Source organism: Engraulis encrasicolus, chromosome 6, assembly GCF_034702125.1.
Source record: "Engraulis encrasicolus isolate BLACKSEA-1 chromosome 6, IST_EnEncr_1.0, whole genome shotgun sequence".
Classification (NCBI taxonomy): domain Eukaryota; kingdom Metazoa; phylum Chordata; class Actinopteri; order Clupeiformes; family Engraulidae; genus Engraulis; species Engraulis encrasicolus.
In genome coordinates this window covers 30,305,217-30,324,494 of record NC_085862.1, presented here as the reverse complement: position 1 = coordinate 30,324,494, position 19,278 = coordinate 30,305,217, and the positions used below count along the sequence as shown (strand labels likewise).

The 19,278-nt window shown below is 41.4% G+C and overlaps 1 protein-coding gene across 1 annotated transcript; it reads right to left on the bottom strand.

Moving 5' to 3' along the window:
* Window positions 1–1,828: 1,828 nt before the first annotated feature.
* On the bottom strand, window positions 1,829–10,709 carry rgs5a (regulator of G protein signaling 5a). The gene is made up of 5 exons (XM_063201218.1): window positions 10,600–10,709; window positions 7,106–7,219; window positions 5,092–5,153; window positions 2,965–3,131; window positions 1,829–2,401 (listed from the first exon to the last, which is right to left on the bottom strand). Exons 1-5 carry the CDS (start codon window positions 10,641–10,643, stop codon window positions 2,240–2,242), a joined length of 549 nt encoding a protein of 182 aa, XP_063057288.1. The 5' UTR covers window positions 10,644–10,709; the 3' UTR covers window positions 1,829–2,239.
* Between the last annotated feature and the right edge of the window lie 8,569 nt (window positions 10,710–19,278).

Below are 19,278 nucleotides of genomic sequence, written 5' to 3'. Positions count from 1 at the left end.
TTTTCAATCTTAATTGATTTGGTCAGGTATTTTGATTCAACAGTTTAAAACGATATCCAGAAAAAATAGAGATTTTGTAAATCCCAAATTCTTGTCGCACACTCAGAACTTCATGCAGTTACATTTAATAAGACTAACGTTTCGGCTTACGCCTTCATCAGGGTGAAGGCGTCAGCCGAAACGTTGCGACGACCATTCTTTTTCAAGTTGAGTCTAATTGTCTGCCGTACGCACCTCAAACGGTGTGCGTTTACTGAAAACCAAAGAAATCCCAAATTCTTAACACAGAACAAATCACAAATCAAATCGATAGTGTTGTTTTCATTTATGACAGTGAAAGAATGACATGATGTTGCCATGTTCTTCTGGGATTGATTCATCCGCAGACAGTACTTGTTCCAGTGTTGCATTCGAGAATAACTTAAACTTTTTTAAAAAACTCCTTACCAACATGCTGTAGATATTTACATAAAAAAATAAATACATCCTCAGATATTTAATGTATTGATGCATTTTTATATATGGTTGACTACACAAAATACATGCATATGCTAGGTAAGATATGGTGTGATGAGCAAAATAAGAGTCCTTATCATGTGCATGCTGTCTTTTATGGAAATAGGGAATATCGGGAATAGGGAAAATCTGGTGAGTTGGCTAGAAATTCATTTTTGAAGTAACAGTAATTTGCGATGCTTTTAATTATAAATTATAGTGAAAACCCTAAATGCCCTTTATATATTTTGAAGTTGTCTGTCTTTGTTTTGGTGATCTGCCTCTGTGACAAAAGATAGACAAATCCTGTGCAAGCCTTCTTGAAAGTGAGCTGCCAATTCTCAATTTCATAGATCAGGCAAATCAACAAAACAGTGGCAAATCAACACCATTCTAGAATCTTGAATCCTATATCATGAATAATCGTGAACTCCCGGTTGCCAGAGTTGAAATGAGCCAAAGTCAGCAGGTAAATAATAAGGACATGATCGTGTCAAGTGTTATGGATGTTTAAGTATATAATGTGAGATCCTATATGATGCTTTATATGAAGACACCACACACATATTATAAGTAAACAAAGTCTACTGTCAAAGGTATATAGCTTTATCATCCTTGCTTATGCCACAAAACAACTCAACCAACAACACAGACTCCTGCTGATAAAATGTTTTAAGAATTCTGGTTAATATCTAATGATGTTTCAAAACAGTTACAGTATAATAGTTTTGGTTATAGTTTAAGTGTTACAATATCATATTAGGGATCCTGAGTACCAATACCTTAGCATACATGTATGTATAATGCTCTGCTCAAAATCTACCCAGTGCTCTGTCAAGATCTGTTCTCACTTGATATTCCCATCTCAGCAACTTACAGTGCAGCGCAAAGCGCTAGACACAAATCCATCTCTTTTCTGTTCCTGTTCCCAGGTGGACTCTCCAAAAGCCAGAGGCTTTCTTCAAGGTTACGTACATTTACGGATATTATCAGCTGTGTGTGTGTGTGTGTGTGTGTGTGTGTGTGTGTGTGTGTGTGTGTGTGTGTGTGTGTGTGTGTGTGTGTGAGAGAGAGAGAGAGAGAGAGAGAGAGAGAGAGAGAGAGAGAGAGAGAGAGAGAGAGAGAGAGAGAGAGAGAGAGAGAGCGAGAGAGAGCTTGTGTATGCATGGTTCTTTGTTTTTTGGACATCTTTGGTTTTTGGACACTGCTTATAAGCTTGTGATCATCTTCTAATAAGACTTCATACTTGTATATTCCTTTCTGGAAATAAAGGTAGGCCTACTTTATGACAGGTATAACAATTACTTGAAGTTAATGAAATTATGCAGGAAAATTGTACATAATTCTGTTTAATTGGGCAAACATAACCTTTATGCTAAGCTGTTGAAACATGGTCATGCCAATTTCTATAATGTTCAAAGCATTGAATTTACTTGGGCTGCAGGGAGCCAAAACATATTTTTGTGCTTCAGCATATTTTATAAGGGCAATTTGCAATATTGCTAATTGCAATATATTCCGCCACAGACAATTTCCAATTGGAATGTGTGCCTAGTATTAATCAAAACAGTGTAGCAGGCCATGTCATTCCATCTCAATGTTGTCAGATATTAAGCATATTTGAATTTCTTCAAGGGGCTTTATGGTAACATTACACATTAACACTATGGTAGGGGGTCTGCTGTTAGGGCTACATGGCTGTGGCTGTGACTGGGTCTCCCTGCACCCCTTGGGCGGAGTTGGTTTACTTAATCAGCTCCTGGTACATCTCGGATCTCAGGAAGCGGCCGAAGGAGTCCTTCTCCATCAGGGTGAAGATGCGACTCTGGGCCAGGTCAAAGGTCGCGGACGACAGGTCAACCAGGTTACGCAGGGTCACGTCTTTGGTCACGTGATCAATGTTCACCTGAAAGGAGACGCAGAGAACAAAGGCACAGAACAGAGAACGTTGTAATTTGGTTGTATGACAAATCGTAATGAAAGGGTATACTGTATGTAATCATGAGCGTGTCTTGGGGAAGCAGATAAGCTATTGGGCTTGCAACCAGTTTAAGGACAATACAGTCAGCCGAACAAGGTTGGTCTGAACACTGCACCTTTGTGCCAGGCAAATAATAGACGTTATGTTAGTGAATCTTTAAACTGTGGGCCAGGGCCTACTGGTGGGCCCTGATGGTACTCCAAGTGGGCCTTGAAATCATTTTCTACAAATCAAAAAATATTTAAGTGTATTGGTTTATTCTGGTTATCACTGGTTTATTCGGTCAGAGGTGGGTCCCGAAAATGTGTGAAAATTTCAAATGGGCCCTAAGTTGGAAAAAGTTGGGAACCCCTGTGTAGTTATGTAGTCAAAATACAAACACTGCTTTGATCCCCCTGGACCTTCATCAGTGCAGTGTTTAGACTGCAGACCAACCTTGTCCCCAATGTATTGTATTTCTAGCAACAGCTCCATGAGTGCCAACTAACCTCCTTGGGTCCGCCAGTCTGGATGAAGTCCTCGTAGATCTTCTTGGCCTTGGTGGACATCTTCATGGGGTTCTTGGTCTTCTTGAAGTCCTCACAGGCAGCCCAGAACTCAATGTTCTCCTCACTGAACTCGGACCTCAGGAAGTTTCCAAACGTGGCCACACCGTCTGCAGGCCGTAAAAAAAAGTTTGGTGAAAAGGACTCATCTTCGAAGCGGGACTTTAGCAAGGTATTAGCCTAATAATCACCGACTTTCAAATCTTTTCGATGTCTGACCAAGAGCATAACAATTAACATTTCCCAAACAGCATGGTTGACCCCCCCTCCCTTGGTTTTCAAATGTTTTTTTTGTGTAATAGCATTGTGCTTGAATCCTGATGTATTTATTGTTTTGTTGTGTGCTTTTAACCTACTGATTTGACAGGGGTAATAAATTGCTCTCTGAATTGTTAGCAGAACATCATCCGAACAGATCACGCTGGTTCGGCTGTCACTGATTGCTTCGAAAGCAAAAGCTTTCTAAATAATAAATACCCATCAGAGCAGAGTGGTTTACGGCACAGCAAATGGCCCTTAATTTCTTTCCTCATTATATTTGTCTGCTTTTCAAAATTGCTGCTGCCAAATGTCTACTCGGTCAACAAAAGGGATTGGAAAATTGCTGCTAATTCATTTTCGTCTTGTGTTTCAATCTCAACTATTAATTTAAATATATTGAATACATACATATTTAATATAGATTTAGATCTTCATTGTTCTCAATACAGTTGTATGATTTTTTTTGCTAACAGAAAATAAGCTACCTTTTTATTACTGTAAGCTGCTTTTCTTCATGTCTTCTTGTTGCGCCAATAGCACAGTTTTAGAGCAAGCTGGCCCACACTTCACATAGCAAGCTGACCATTTCTGGAAGCATTCATGAATTCCATGATGTAACACTACTGTAGGTAATATACGGCATGTTTTGCTTTCATCTACAGCCTTAGAGTACCTCATAGTGACAGAACCAAAGGATAAAGGCTTAGCGATACGTTACATAATGGTCAAATGTCTGCACGGGGAAGCAGAAGTTTAAAACCCCATTCCTTCTTTGCAAGCACGTGAGCCACCGGGAGCAGAACTGTTTATGCATACCATGCCATGATCATCAGTCTACCTGGATCGCTGTTTGTCAGGTTGGCGTGACAGATATACACTTTTCACAGAGTGGAACTGGTGAGCTGGGTTACTCAGGTTAAATATAGCAGGGATGAAGCAGAATGGCAATTACAGCTATGGAATGTGTGAGGGGAAAAAAATAAGGATATCCTGTGAAGAGTACCCCTGTTCTGTTTTTTTCCCCTCCCCAGCTCCCTGTGTTGAACTCCCTGTATTCCTACCACAAACTCCCGGTATAACCCTGTGTTACTACCACAAAAGCATTACCCTTTCTTAGATTTAATATGTAATGTATAAAGGGAAAGACATTATTAATTACATATTTAACAGATGTATTGCAATTTATTTACATACGTTATGTCTTCCTCAGGATAAAGTGAATTAATGAGAGATGTCATATTATCAAACAAAATGATAAAATGGAAAATATTTGTTAGGCCACATAACTTCCAGGGGAAACAAAAGCCAAATGTCCATTTAATGAGGTTTGAAAACCCAAATGTCTATTTAATGAGATTTGAAAACCCATGAGTAACTAAGAGCTAAGAGGCCATTCTAAGAATTTTCCCAAATAGCATTGCTCTAGAATTGGCTCATGTCCTTTTTTAACCCATTTAAGCCTAAAAGCACCTGCGAAAAAACACATGCGGAATGCCTAAGCCAATTTTGGGAAAAAGGTGCCCTCAGCCTATAAAAACCTAAATATCTCAGCCTCTGAAGCACATTAAAACATGACATGAATTGCATTTAAAAGCTAGGACCCTCATTTACATTACAATGTGTTCATTCAGCTCTAATATACCCAAAAGTTAATCAAAATGCCTGCCTGAATGCAGCGTTTAAATCACTCCAGGCGCCTAGGCCAATGCAGCGTATATGCAGCATCAAGCTAAAATGGATTAAAAAAAGGTTGTCAGAATAAGTGTAAGCATGTAATAGGAGGCCATGCAAGGCTCTACAGTAACTTACAGTCATTGGCCAGGACACGATCCAGAGACTCACGCCACTGAGCTGCTTCCTCAGGAGTAGGTCTGGAGATAAAATACCACAAATAAGACAACTACATAAAATATCACTTAACACAGCAAACTTCCCCAAAGAACCTCTAGTTTGCCAATGTGTAGGAAATCTGAAAAGTTCCCCCGAAGAACCTATATTGCCACTGTGTAGGAAGCCCTAAAGATTCTCTGAGGAACCTATATGTGAGAAATTGGTTCTTGGAAGAACACCAAGGCATTTTTGAAGGTTCCTCAGAGAACCCAGGAACCCAATGGTTCTTTAAGGAACCCTAGTTAGATCTCATGCACATCCAATTCTTTTTAATCGGGTGCAGGGTCAAAGTGCAAAGTTCATGTAGGACGATGGTAGGGTTCCTTAAAGATCATGTGGAGCAAGGAAGAACCGAATACCGATGAGCTTTCTTTTTAATCCTGGGCTGAAACGTCATGAAAATAAAGATGGATTAAAAAAGGGAGCTCACTGGTGTGCAGTTCTTCCTTGCCCCACATGATCTTTAAAGAGCCCTCCCATCGCCACTGTGGAAGAACCCATAAAGGTTCTCTATGGAACCTTGAGGCTCTTCCCAGAATCTTGAGGTTCTTCAGAGAACTTTTAGGGTTCCTTGGAGAACTCTTAGGTTCCCTCAATACCTAACTCTCTTTTATGGCTTTCAGGCCGACCAGAACGGAGCCGGTGTCGGTGCTCGCACCAGTTACGTTCGGCACTAACGTGTTTGTCTGCGAGCCGCCAGTGTTCATACCGGGCTCTGATTTTTTTCCGCACGTGACTGTGTTACCTGGATGAACCTGCTGACGACCACGCTGTCGTCACGGTTCGCAGAGAAAAACCTAGTATTTTGCGGTTCGCATTGCGAACCAATTTTCCGGTTCGCGAACGCAAATATCTGTGGCGTGAACACGACGGCTGGTTCGCGATTAGGTGCGGGAACGGGCTCCAGCACGGTTCTCAGTCGGCCTGAATGCGCTATTAGAGGGACCTTCACATTTTCACAGTGCAATTGAAAAACAACAACAACAACAACAACAACGCCCCCACCCCCCCCCCCCCCCAACAAACAAACAAACAAACAACCCCTCGCCTCCACCCCCCCCCCCAAAAAAAAAAAACAACAGAAAAAAATGTCCCATATGGAATTGTATCCCGTCTTTATCAAGGCTCCCACCTGGGTCAACTTACTCCCATCTCTACTCTATATGTGGTATAGGAACTCTTACTGTGATTGATGTAATGTTCTTTGACTCTGCTATGTCAAGTGTGTGTCTGGGGAAGTTCTTAATTGCTGTTTAAAGTCAGTGCCCTCTAGGACCTTTTGTCTGATTGAGAGAAGCTTATGTAAGCACTTGCACAATTGACCATCTGCCAGTAAGCCATTGCTTTTTTGGTAAATTGTGACGCAATTTACAATGTCAACAATCTCCTAACACTTTTCCATCACAGGTCTTCATCCGTGCACAAAAGCCCCCAAAAGGCTCCAAGCTACACCCTGGTATCACCAGCAAACCAACACATCATTTCTTCGTCTTTCTATCCAAGGCCTGGGGGAGAAATAGGGCCCGGACACTTTTGGCTTGAGGGGCCCCTCATAATTACAGGTGCAGAACTGTCTCACTGGTGTTTTTAAGTTTTTTTTTAGTTATACATTTCTGAAAATAGGGGCCCACGAGGGTGCGTGGCCCACCGGGACATGCCTGCTATGCCAGATGGCCAGTCCAGCCCTGCTTCTATCACATGATAGGGTATTCTGTTATTTACAGTATATGTGCACTATTTCCCACACTTATCCCCTTCTTGTCTGCAATGACATGGTCCTCCCAAACGTTCCATGGAACATTTTTGTTTTGTATCACACTAGCATGATTGTTCTTCTTGTAGGCTCCTTTGAGAACATTTAGGTTCCACGTCAAATAGTGATTAGGGGTTCCTCCAGAGTTTTACTATACACGGTAGTGCGAGCTCTGCTTACTTCTGAAGCTTATCTGGCTTCTTCTCCGGCTTCTCTGGGTAGGGGATGATCAGGTCAATGGCATTTTCTGGCTTCTGGAGCAGGACTCCTAATTTACACTTGATCTCCTTGGCCCTGAAGGGAGAAATCAATACAGCAAGTGAGTTGAAGTATCCAAGGCACTCTTCCAAAAAAGTTAAAATAGCGTTATTCGACAGCTAAATCATCACAGAAAAGTTGAAAACGGCAACATGTGTCGGCTAAAGTTTGGCCTTCATCAGGGCAGAGTCAATTGTGTGAACATCAATTGTGTGTACATAATGTCAGTCAGTCAGTGTGACAGCATGCTCCGCAGACCAATATCAGGAGCAAACCCTCCAAAACTAAACTGCTATCAGATTGAACGGCATGATGAGAGAGCCTCTGCATGCAATTAAAAACATCCCATAATATATTCATTAGAGATGCACCGGATCCTAATTTTTAGGATCCTGCCGGATACCGGATCCATTGCTTAAGATCCTGCCGGATCCGGAACCGGATACCGGATCCTACGAAAGGGTTGAAACACATAGCCAACTCACACACGTGGGCCCTTTTCATTACGTTGGCGCAAACATTTTTCTAAGACTCATTGGTTTACTGCCACACTGCCTTCAACGGCCGCTTCCAAAGGGCTTTCACTCCATGCAGCGATTGGGGTTGTGAAAGACTGACTGAAAAGCCTAGGCTACGTAAAAAGTAGAGATGCCCCAGATCCTGATTTTTAGGTAACTGTCGGATACCGGATCCACTGCTTAAGATCCTGCCGGATCCGGATAGTCTGAAAAACCCTATTATCCTGCCGGATCCGGAACCGGATCTTGGATCCTGTACATCTCTAATATTCATATACAGTTGTGACCGTCATTGTCATGTCTCAAACTTATCGTTCTTAAGTTTGCATGACAAGAAAAGATAACCCTGTATTTTCTGCATGGATTCCCCTGACTGCTTTCATGAGTAGACAATGTATTGAAATGAATTTTCTTCAAACATACGCTACCAAAGTAGAGAGAGAGGGGTGAGGCATTGATGGGGTTTTGATGTAGTGGAAAGACCGGTGCAACAGCAGTGAAATATTTCACCTGATTAGTGGTTACATCATTGTTTTCATGAAGTGTTACCAAAGTGGTCCAACGATATTTGGAATCATATGACATGGACTAATCACATAACCTCACAAATCAATTTTAGTGTGACTGAACGTGCTGTTAACATTTAACAACCCTCTTCCCTCCCTGCCAGCATCCGGGGGTGCATTTGGACCATGATCAAACACCTGTGGCTTTGCTTGGGCACAATCCTCTCTGGTGCTGAACAAAAAAAGTGCCTTTTTTTAAAAAAAAGGTTTGCACAGTCCTTTGGAAGTTTTCTTTTTTAAGTAATTTTTTCCAATAAAAAGAAAGAAAGAACTTCAGAAGAAGTTGCAAACTTTTTTACTTATTGTGCAAACTTTTTTTTCTCTCTCTTTCAAAAAACCTATGATGAATCAACACCATTGCACACCCTGAAAAAGACATGAAAAGCAGTTCAGGCCTTCATTTCGTGAGTATTTATGACTTGACTTGACTTGAAAGCTTTTATGTCCTTAAAAAGGCAATCTGATTTACAGCACAGCAGAGTGAATGGCATAAAAACATACAGGCCTACAATAAAAACATACAGTACAACAAATACACACAATAAATAGCTAAACATATAAGTTACTATGTAAATAAATACGTAATAAATATAGACCACTGGTCAAATGCATCCATTAACACAATATGAAAGTCCATAATGTCAAGAATGTATCTCCCACATCTTGTTCAATTTGTTAATTTCCGTGGAGATGAAGGAGTTCTTTGCTCTATTCGTTCTAATATTGGGGTATCTATACCTGCGTCCTGAAGGGAGTGTTTGGAACGTATATGCTGAGTCTTAAGAGTTTGAGGTCCTGACACTGCTTTAACTTGAGTGCCCTACAAGCCATCATTTGCCTAGGCTCCGTGTTTGTCTTGGTGAGGTTATCACCAGGCCTTCTCTTCTAAGAGCACTTCTGGCGAGCACACATAGTAAAAAATGTAGTGTTAATTCAACACATAGCGAGTACTCTGGGACCAAATGTTAAATCAGCTTTCTGAGTGTTGAAATAGCGTTGCGCTTTTTAACTGTGTAGCTGATTCAAATTAGAACATGCCTAAAGTCTGATAACCTCAGCAGTGCGTCATAACATCAGACTTATCATTAAAATAACATATGCGCAACGGTGCAACCACTCATCAGCCTGAAAAGGTTCACTTTTCCAAAAGTTGCCATTAGAGAAATTAGAAGAGTAAACATACAGTGTTATTATTGTTGTGCGTGGTTGTTGATTCATTACAGTATTGTGTAAAATAGTTACACATTTGGGGAGGGAAGGTTTCCAAAACACAGTACGTCATCAGCCTTAATATGATAACATATCAAAAGATGGAGACATCTGTGAAGAAACGACCTCATTAGTCTATGAGAGCCAAGTGTTGAGGTCCACTTCAAACACGTTGCTTTGAACCAAGTTCATTATTTTTGTGAAGAATTTAAGCTCTTTAGTTTTCACAAAACGGAATAAGGAATCCCAGATGTAAGCTATATGTAGAAGGCATTCAAAGCATTCAATCATTAAAAGTTGATACATCCAGGGGAATAAAATGAGGTAGATTATTAAACATGTCCTGTGAGCAGCCGGTCCCGCACTTCCATTTTCAATTTATGCTCCGTATAGTGGTTTTAGTTTAATTTACAGTATAAATATTTAACCTACGCTGGTATTCTTCCTATATTAGGGGATATCACGGAAGTTGAACAGAGACATTTTAATAGGCTCTAAAGCAGTGATTCTCAAAGTGTGGTCCGGGGACCACTAGTGGTCCGCGACACAGCTCAGGTGGTCCGTACGGGGATTTCTAATTTTCCAAGACAAGCTAGCAGTAGGCTATATTTGTAACATTATTAAAAACATAAGCATAGCTGGAGTCTTATTTTCATCACAATAACCACATAAAACATGTGAGTAAAAAATAAGTGATCTGCATTGATATTAGCAGTGTCAAATTAGCACCCGTCAACTGTCAATTCGGTTGACAGGTGGTCCCTGAACATTTTTGGGTGGACAAAGTGGTCCTCGGTCTGAAAATGTTTGAGAATCACTGCTCTAAAGGGACTCATTCCGGCATCTCCTTGCCTGAAATGCCCAAGATTCAACAGCCTCAGAACACAGTTGTTGGAATTAGGGATCTCTATGTATTGCATGCTCAGCTTCTCTTTTTCTTATTATTAACTGTATTTCAGAGCAGAATATATCAAAGGCAACTTTCTCCCTAGACGCCAGATATAAAGGCAACAGTTACAGCATGCAGTTAAATAAATAAAACACAACATCACTGTTAAAGGCAAACAAACAAGACAAATAGCCTACGGCATTAATTGAAAAAGTCAGCAGGCAGATCTCTCACCTCACCAGACATGACTGGGGCAGGGCAGCTAATCCTTTACACATATTACTTGAGGTGAACTATCAAATCCACCAGCATAAGTTCCTCTCTCCACGTTCTCTTCAAATTCCTAGTGCTGCTCTGCTTCTCTGTGCTTATATACAGACAGCCTATTGGCTGTAGTCCAAAAAACTATGGGCCAATCAAAGGCAGCTTCACAGCACAATAGACTGAGGGGATCCCAACAAGCAGTGGTGTTAAATCAGTGAATTAAAAAGTTTGAGTAGGCTACACTAAGGCTACCTTCAGTTATATCTTGAAAGGAAACACTGAGAAGCATCACAGATTATCCATACTTTATACAGCACAGTATTTTCACATTTTTGTTTTTCAGGGCTTGCTTGCAAAATCTGCTTTGAAGGTGAGATCTTGTGCTGAATGTGGTTTTCTAATGTTTATTATGGACTTCGCGTGCGACCTGAATGGGATAGAGATCATACCCATCCACAAAAATGCTTTTGCAGCAACAAGAATATGCACAACTAATAATTATGCCTTAATGCCTATATTTATGACTGATGAATGGTGAGATGATATCATAGGATATCAAATTACCTGTACCCCGACTAACCTGGTCAGACGATAATGAAACTAAACTTTAAAATCAACCCATGAGAGTGTGGTAGCTTTTGAATGGAAACCCCCTGCAAAGGTCTAAAACCATGGAATTGAAATCAAGTGAATGATGCATGATGCATGATAAAAGATGTATTTTGAAAATGTAGGCTTTAGGATGATGCTTTGTGTGACATATTCCAAAGTTTGCTGTACAAATCCACATGAATACTTAATTTACATAAATCATCACATAGCTTACACCACACCTCAATATCATTTAAAATATGCAAACTAAAGTGGCTTTGGTGGAAAATAAGGCCAGGCTTTGTCGGATATTGTAATAGTCAAACAAAGTAGCAGAGGGTGGACAGTTGATGAAATATAGCCATGGAGGCTCTCTGGTACAGAGATGGATGTGTGCAATATTAAGAGCTGTGCCCCTGTGTCCCTGAGCATGGGTGATAACAGACAGCTCTTTTCCCAGCTGGGGCACGTTGTGTTCCTGTTCCACACAAGCAGGAGTGCGATCGCCACGGTGATGGCCCTTTCACAAAGCAGAGGATGATGATCTGATAAACACGGTTCCTTGCAACCAATCAGAGAGGACGACTTGATGGATGTATTTCAAGTGGTTGGACAGACCTGATGAGATATTTTCTTACATAGTGCTATTATAATAATAATAGTTATTTTAATAATAATAATGATATAATATAATAATAACAATAACACACTGGACCCATGTAGTCTTTTGTTTATCTCCTCATACCTGTGTCTGAACTAAGAGGGTCAGGTCAGTTCATTTTTCTCTGGCCCCATGATCCACAGTAGAAAAAAAGACATGATCTCTCAGGAGACAATAGAGCTACTGCTCATTAGCTGTAGCAGTGGTTTGTTTTGCAACTGCACAGGCTCTTATTTGAAATTGGCTGTATGTACGGTTGGCCTATGCACATGTCTGGTGTGTGTGTGTGCGTGCGCGCGCGTGTGTGTGCGCGTGCGTGTGCATGTGTGCGCTCGCGCGCATGCATGTGTGCATGCGTGCATGCACATTGCACGGGGGGTGGATGCAGTGGTGTAGTCTACGTAGAATGCAGGTATACGGAGTATACCCATTTCTAAATTTTAGGGGCTTCAGTATACCCACTTAAAATTGATTGATCCATTATTCAGAATAGCATAAATATACCCAGTGCAAAGAAGATCTTTTCATCTGGGCTATTCTACCTTTGCTCATTTATAATGAAACATCTTGGTTCCCATCTTTGATTCTGTAATCTGAAACAAATACTGAGAAGCAAGAAATATGAAAAAGATATGCGCCCAACTTCTGAAAATATACAGTGTTACCCATGATAATACAATATTACACGTGTGGTCACTAATATTCAGTCGATAGCTGTAGCTACATCTCTGCAGTAAATGTGAGCTGCTTTGTTTTTGGGTTGTTTTTTTTAAGTTGCCCCAGTTCTTCAACCAATTCTTCTTTTTCAACATGAAAGCTTTCTGGTGCTGAACAACCAACACTCCACTGTCTATAGCATGTGAATAATACACACAGTGGTTATTTAAAGTATCAACTAATAAAATGTCAACTCAAAATAACTTTCTGTTAGACATAGGGCAAATGTTTTATGTTGACCCCAAGTCTAGTTCTGTTTGCATTCCCCATCGCCTGAGACAGATGGTTTGTTTATTGTTTAGGATGGTTCCTTGAATCGGAGCCAACATTGTTTATTATCTGCTGGCAAAGCAGCTGACTAAACAATGTATATTATGCCATGCAAAACGGAAGAGGTCGTCCTCGCATTAAATTCAATAGGTTCACACTAGTCATATCAACAGAAGCACAGGGACTCATATATTGTGCATGACATTGATTCATGATAACATTTAAGTCATCGAGAGACCTTACAAAGCGGAGGGCCATGTTTGCATATGCTTGGCTGCACTTGTTTCACTGGAAACTTCTGCAGACTGCTAATGTGTACAGAAGCACAATGGGACAAACGCTGCTGCTATATCCTGTTGAAAAGATGCTGCCGATCCAGCCAATAGAGTCAGTCACCCTCAAGGGCACTTTTCAATGTAGATTTCGTTGACCATATAGCTCATATGTTAAAGAAGAAAAGCCAAGCGCTGTAACAATGATGACTTCAAACGTGAAAAATATACAGTAGTCTTATATTGCTCATCTATGCCACAATGTCGGCCAGTCAGAAATTGGTTTAGTTTATTTGCACACAATGTAGGTCGACAGATCTTGTTAATTGAAAACATGTGTCGACGACGGTGTAACCATATACGGACAATGATGTCCATGCATAGGGACCCAGGTTCGAGTCAGGCCTGGGTCATTTCTGAACGCTATCCCTTCTTACTCTCCCAAACATTCCCTGTCATCTCTTCACTGTCACCATCAAATATATGCATAAAAAAGACAAAAACACAACAAAAGTCTCACTCTGATCTTAGTGGCTCTACAAATCGCAGGGTTTAAGCATATTATGCATTCAGTAGCTTACCTAAGTCACCTCATTTCACAGTGCTGTTATGCATCAACACATCTCCGGGATTTTTAAAGGAAGAAAGGACACTCAAGTATTTTTGGTGGTTGTCTTGACAACAACACTGTCAATGCAGTACCAGCTGCCATCCATATATCCATCAGCAGCAGCACTTCAATGCATTTGGAATGTTGATTAGGCTATATGAATTGACAAGTCTCCAGCAGGTAAAATGCACTCTATTATGAAAAAGCCACCTTGAAAGTAGCATTTTACTGTCTACCATGTGTTGTGTACATCAGTGTAAGCTGTAGGCCACTGTTAGCCTATAGTGCTAGGCTACATGGCTAAGCACATGAAAGATCTCTACCACAAGTTAGTAGTTACCTCCGCCAAAGAGTTTGTGTTTTCGGTCGCGTTGGTTTGTCTGTTTGTTTTGTCTGTCTGTCTGTTTGTCAGGAAAAGGTCAACAATGGAACTGGATGAAATTCTGTGGATTTGTTGGAAATGACAAAAGGAACAAGTGATTCAATTTTGGTGGTGATCCAGATCACGATGCGGATCAATACATTTTTTAAAAGATTCTATAGCGGAATAGGGCGAATTTTGACATTCCAGTTTCTAACTCCACAAGAACAAAGCAGAAATACTTGAAAAAATTAGGGTGTTCAATCAAACTGCTTCCTTGGCGGTGGTCTGCACTCTCCGAGTGCATTTCTAGTTTTCTTACTGTAAAGTGAAGTCCTGCTGAACATTTGAGGCTGTGAGGCGCTGTGATGTAACCATGATTATATCATGTGTTCAGCAATGGACTTTCCCACAATCAGCCATTTTAACAAGGGACGTGATTCTTTGCCAGATCCAGATATACTACGGGAAAGTCAATTTAATCTCATACTGCCATTTTTCTGGTCCTCCTAACAAACCAACAAACATGTTGTCTTTTTCACAGATTTGTTGTTGTGGCGCCGGCCTTTGTTTGTTGAAGGGGTTGACCCCTTAAGACTCCACTTCCTCCTTTGCCAAATGTCAACACTGGTAGAGCTACGATAAACCTGCTCTATTGTGATGAGTGCAAGGATTGACTTGAAGACTTTAAGGGTGCGGGGCCTGGAGTCATCATTATGGCTACAGCTCTATGTGCGTTTTTATGTCTTTGCTTATTTGTCTTTCTGGGCACTGCCTTCCTCTCGATTCCATTATATCCATAAATGTTGCTTTGCATTGCAGTGTTCTCTCTGCTTATGACACATACTGTATTTTAAAACGGCCACCATTTACTATGCTTGCACCCCCTTGACAAAGATTAACAAGCAAGTAAGGCCTTAAATTATACATTGTAATCCATATAGGCCTACCTCAGCTGTAACTGGGAAACTACAACTCCCATTGTCATTATTGTGACACAGCACTCCACAGAACAGAAGTGCACTGCGCACTGCATTCAACAAAATTGCACTAATGCCCGTGCAAGGGGGCCGGCCCCCAATGGCGTCCGAAAGGGAGCAGTGCGGCGGGACAGTACCATGCTCAGGGTACCTCAGTCATAGAGGAGGATGGGTGAGAGCACTGGTTAATTACACCCCCCCATTAACCTGGCGGGTTGGGAGTCAAACCGACAACCTTTGGGCTATAAGTATGACACCCTAACCGCTTACCCATGACAGCCCTCAATATAATGTATTTGGGGAGACCTTCCCAAACAACATTGTTCATGAAGCCTAATTGGCTGAACATCAAAAAGTAGTCACGCAAGCTTTATTATTAAAGAGTAAAGACATCGGAAAATCCAGCTAAAGAGAAACTTGAATGAAGCCCAACAGGTCAAGTGGCCCAGATGCACTGTATATCCATGCTACAAAGCCTTCCAGTCCATCTATTTCTGCACTATAAGATTTAACAGTAGAGTCAAGAGGAAATTAAACCGATTTTTTCCCACAACACCGTTAATTGCTTACATAAAGCAGTTTATTTGCAGAGGCTTTTCCGGAGTGGCTCTCTTTTTAATAAGGAAAGAATGTGTGGAATAATTATTTTCTTTGAACTGGAGGACTGTCATTATGTAACCCCAGATCAACCTAAGTAAATGGCTCAGCAGCGTAAATAATAACGAGGCCATCATTTCGGAAATATTTTCCATGTTGAGATCCAGCCACTTATTTCAGTAGGCCAACTCTCCAGTTGTTTTGGTTAGCTTGCTACACTGATTTGGTCAAGACATCAATGTTTTTGGTAAGCGTGCAACACTGATTTGGTCAAGACGTCAATGTTATAATAAGCGTGCAGCACTGATTTGGTCAAGACATCAATGTTTTGGTAAGCGTGCAACACTGATTTGGTCAAGACATCAATGTTTTTGAATGCTTGCAACCAGGGCCGCTAACAGCCTTGACTGGGCCCAGGACAAAATCATCTGAAAGGGCCCCCCCTCCCAATACATACAATGTTGTAAAGACACAATTCTGGGACTCCTCTCTCTCTGGGGCTGGGACAGCATACCCTTTTGCCCCTTCCCCTGTCAGCGGGCCTGCTTTCAATACTGATTGGGTGAAGACAAGAAGATTAACAACATGTTTTACATAACTGTCAATCTTATTGGTCTATTTTATGTTGTATCTGTTTTAGAGCAACACATAGTTTCACAGTTTGGTAGTGAGACACAAGTGAGAGGTGAATGGCAACAAGGGAATTTGTAATGAATTGGTCTTAGAATGAAGAGGTGGATCGCACTGGATTCTTAGAATGAAGAGGTGGATGGCACTGGGTTCTTAGAATGAAGAGGTGGATCGCGCTGGGTTCATAGAATGAAGAGGTGGATCGCACTGGATTCTTAGAATGAAGAGGTGGATCGCACTGGATTCTTAGAATGAAGAGGTGGATCGCGCTGGGTTCTTAGAATGAAGAGGTGGATCGCACTCCGTTCTTCTTTTCTTTGTAATACTTTTTATTTTTTATGTAGCAGCAGAAAAGCAGACAAACGTTTCGGTTGTCGCCTTCGTCAGCGTCTCGTCTTGACTAGCTACTTCCTGACTTTTATCAAGGTATATCCTGCGATCACCTGTTTCTGATTGCGGATGACGCAGCACACGATCCAAAGCATTAGGCCCGTAGGCCGTTCATGAATTTATCTTGCCACGTGATGCACTTACAGTGAGGGACAGAGAGGCCGGAAAGCCAGGAACATACGTACCTGGGAGACCATTGAATTTCCGCCCCTGTGAAGACCTGATAGCATTTTACTTTAGGTCCTTATTTCCTTAGTATAGGTAGAATTTATGCGTCAGCATGATGTAACATTATGTATTATACTGGCACTGTGCCGTGTGGATTATACGATACAAAGACCTTTTTAGAGGGTTTGCATAGAAGGCATCTGCAATTCAACTATTCTAAGCGGTAAAATCTGCAATCCAGCCACAGAACAGCACAAACTCTCTTTGAGACATTTCCGTTCGTCAGTTCCCTCTGCTGTGTACCACAAAGTCCTGTGTTGCTCACCCATGAAAAATGTGACAATTTCCATTAGCATTAGCCTTGGGAACAAAGGAAAGAGGAAGATACTGTACAGTATGACTTCCGTCCCTACTTCATGCGTCACACATGAGTCATGCACGGTAGGTGGACAGCCAGGCCATAGCAAGTGGAGAGAGAGACAGTAGCATGTGTAGCGACACGTGTACTTTTGACCTTTACAGTAAAATGTCACCTTTTTCCACCTCGTGAACTTACACTGTGAGAGGCCAAGAAAATAAGAGGAATACTATGCAGTCAGTCAGGGTTGCCAGATGAGGCTGATGATTTCCAGCTAAAAAAAATGCTCAAAACCCGCCTGGAAGCACTAAATCCTGCTTAATTCTATTGATTTCTATGGCCAAAAATTGGGCCATATGTTTTTTTTTCCTGCTAAATGCCATTTTTTACCCGCAGACGGCCATCCTAAGCAGCCCAACTGGGTGGGGAACTGGCCAATCCTGCAACACTGCAGTCAGTCCTTTCTATGGCTGAAATTCACATTGTCTTTTCAAAGATGAATGAAAACTCTGCCGTGCCTCAACCAAACAATCCCAAAAAATGTGGAAAATTGCCTTACAGTCCTTGTAGTGGCAGGGCCATCTGATGTGTCAAAGGTCATTAAACGAACAAAGCTTTGGCAGCAATCACAAAATGGAGGGTAGTCTGCTGTCAGTCTATCTACTGTCAGCCTATCATTTTGAAGCCATTTCCACACAATTTACCACACACATTTTTCCTCCTCGGTCTCAACCACATGGGAATGGCCGTGAAATATACTGTAGAATAACAACCGCCATTCCCTTTGTGCTGTAAGGGCATCACAAATGTTAGGGTTATCTGGAAAGGTGTGTGTGTGTGTGTGTGTGTGCGTGCTTGCATGCATGCGTGTGTGCGTGTGTGTGTGTGTGTGTATGCACGTGCGTGGATGTGCTGTGCATGTGTAGCAGACATAGGGTCTTACAGTAAGTGATTTGTCATTGGAAAATTCAAAATAGGAAGAGGTTAATATCTTCACCTTGCCCTCATCGAGGCGCTTCAGTGTGTAGGAGAAAAGGTTTGGCAACACGCGCCTACACCATGCTCACATGCCATAGAAACTATCATCCACATGCACACTCACGTGAGGAAGGGCTGCTGTTTCTACAAAGGATAAGCTATTCATTTATGTTTCTATTGAGCACTTCCTTTATAGACATCCAAATAATATCCAGACATTATTTTACTTCTTTCACCCAAAGCGACTGACAGGGTACAGGGTATCGACTACAGTCCCTATGGAGCAATGGTGCCTTGTTCAAGGACGCTTCAGATTATCATCGACTTTCAAATCTCTTCGAGTTTTGGTCTCAACAAGCATAAAAAGCATAAAAAATCACATTTTCCAAACCACATGGTTGACCCGCCTCCCTTGTTTCGCTAATGGTTGTTTGCTTCCCAACAAAGTGGGAGGAGTTCCCGATTTTTCTGGAGCTCAGAAACGATATTTGTATTGCTCCTGGCCTGACTAGAAGCAACGCTGAAGGGCGCGGCCTGGCTAGTGAGGAGGATGGATTAAAACACTTTTGATGACACAGTGCATCACAAATCAACTTCATATTGCAGATGCACACTGACCTTGAGTCATGAGAGACTGAGGAGGTCAGGGACGTGAGAAATGAAACACATGACAGTTCCCATCACATGGCAAAAACCACCATCTTCACCTTGCCCTCATCGAGGTGCTACAGTGTGTAAGAGAAAAGGTTCGTGGCAACACGTGCCTACACCATGCTCATATGCCATAGAAACTATCATCCACGCGGAACTACAATTAGGAAAGGTTGCTGTTTCTGTACAGGATTAGCTATTATGTGTCTATCGAGCACTTCCTGTACATACATCCAAATAATACTCGAACATTATTTTTCTTCTTGATAGATAGATAGATAGATAGATAGATAGATAGATAGATAGATAGATAGATAGATAGATAGATAGATAGACTTTATTCCCCTAGGGGAATTTGTTTTCACCATCATCACAACTTGTCAGATATTACACAAATACATGTACACTGAGACAT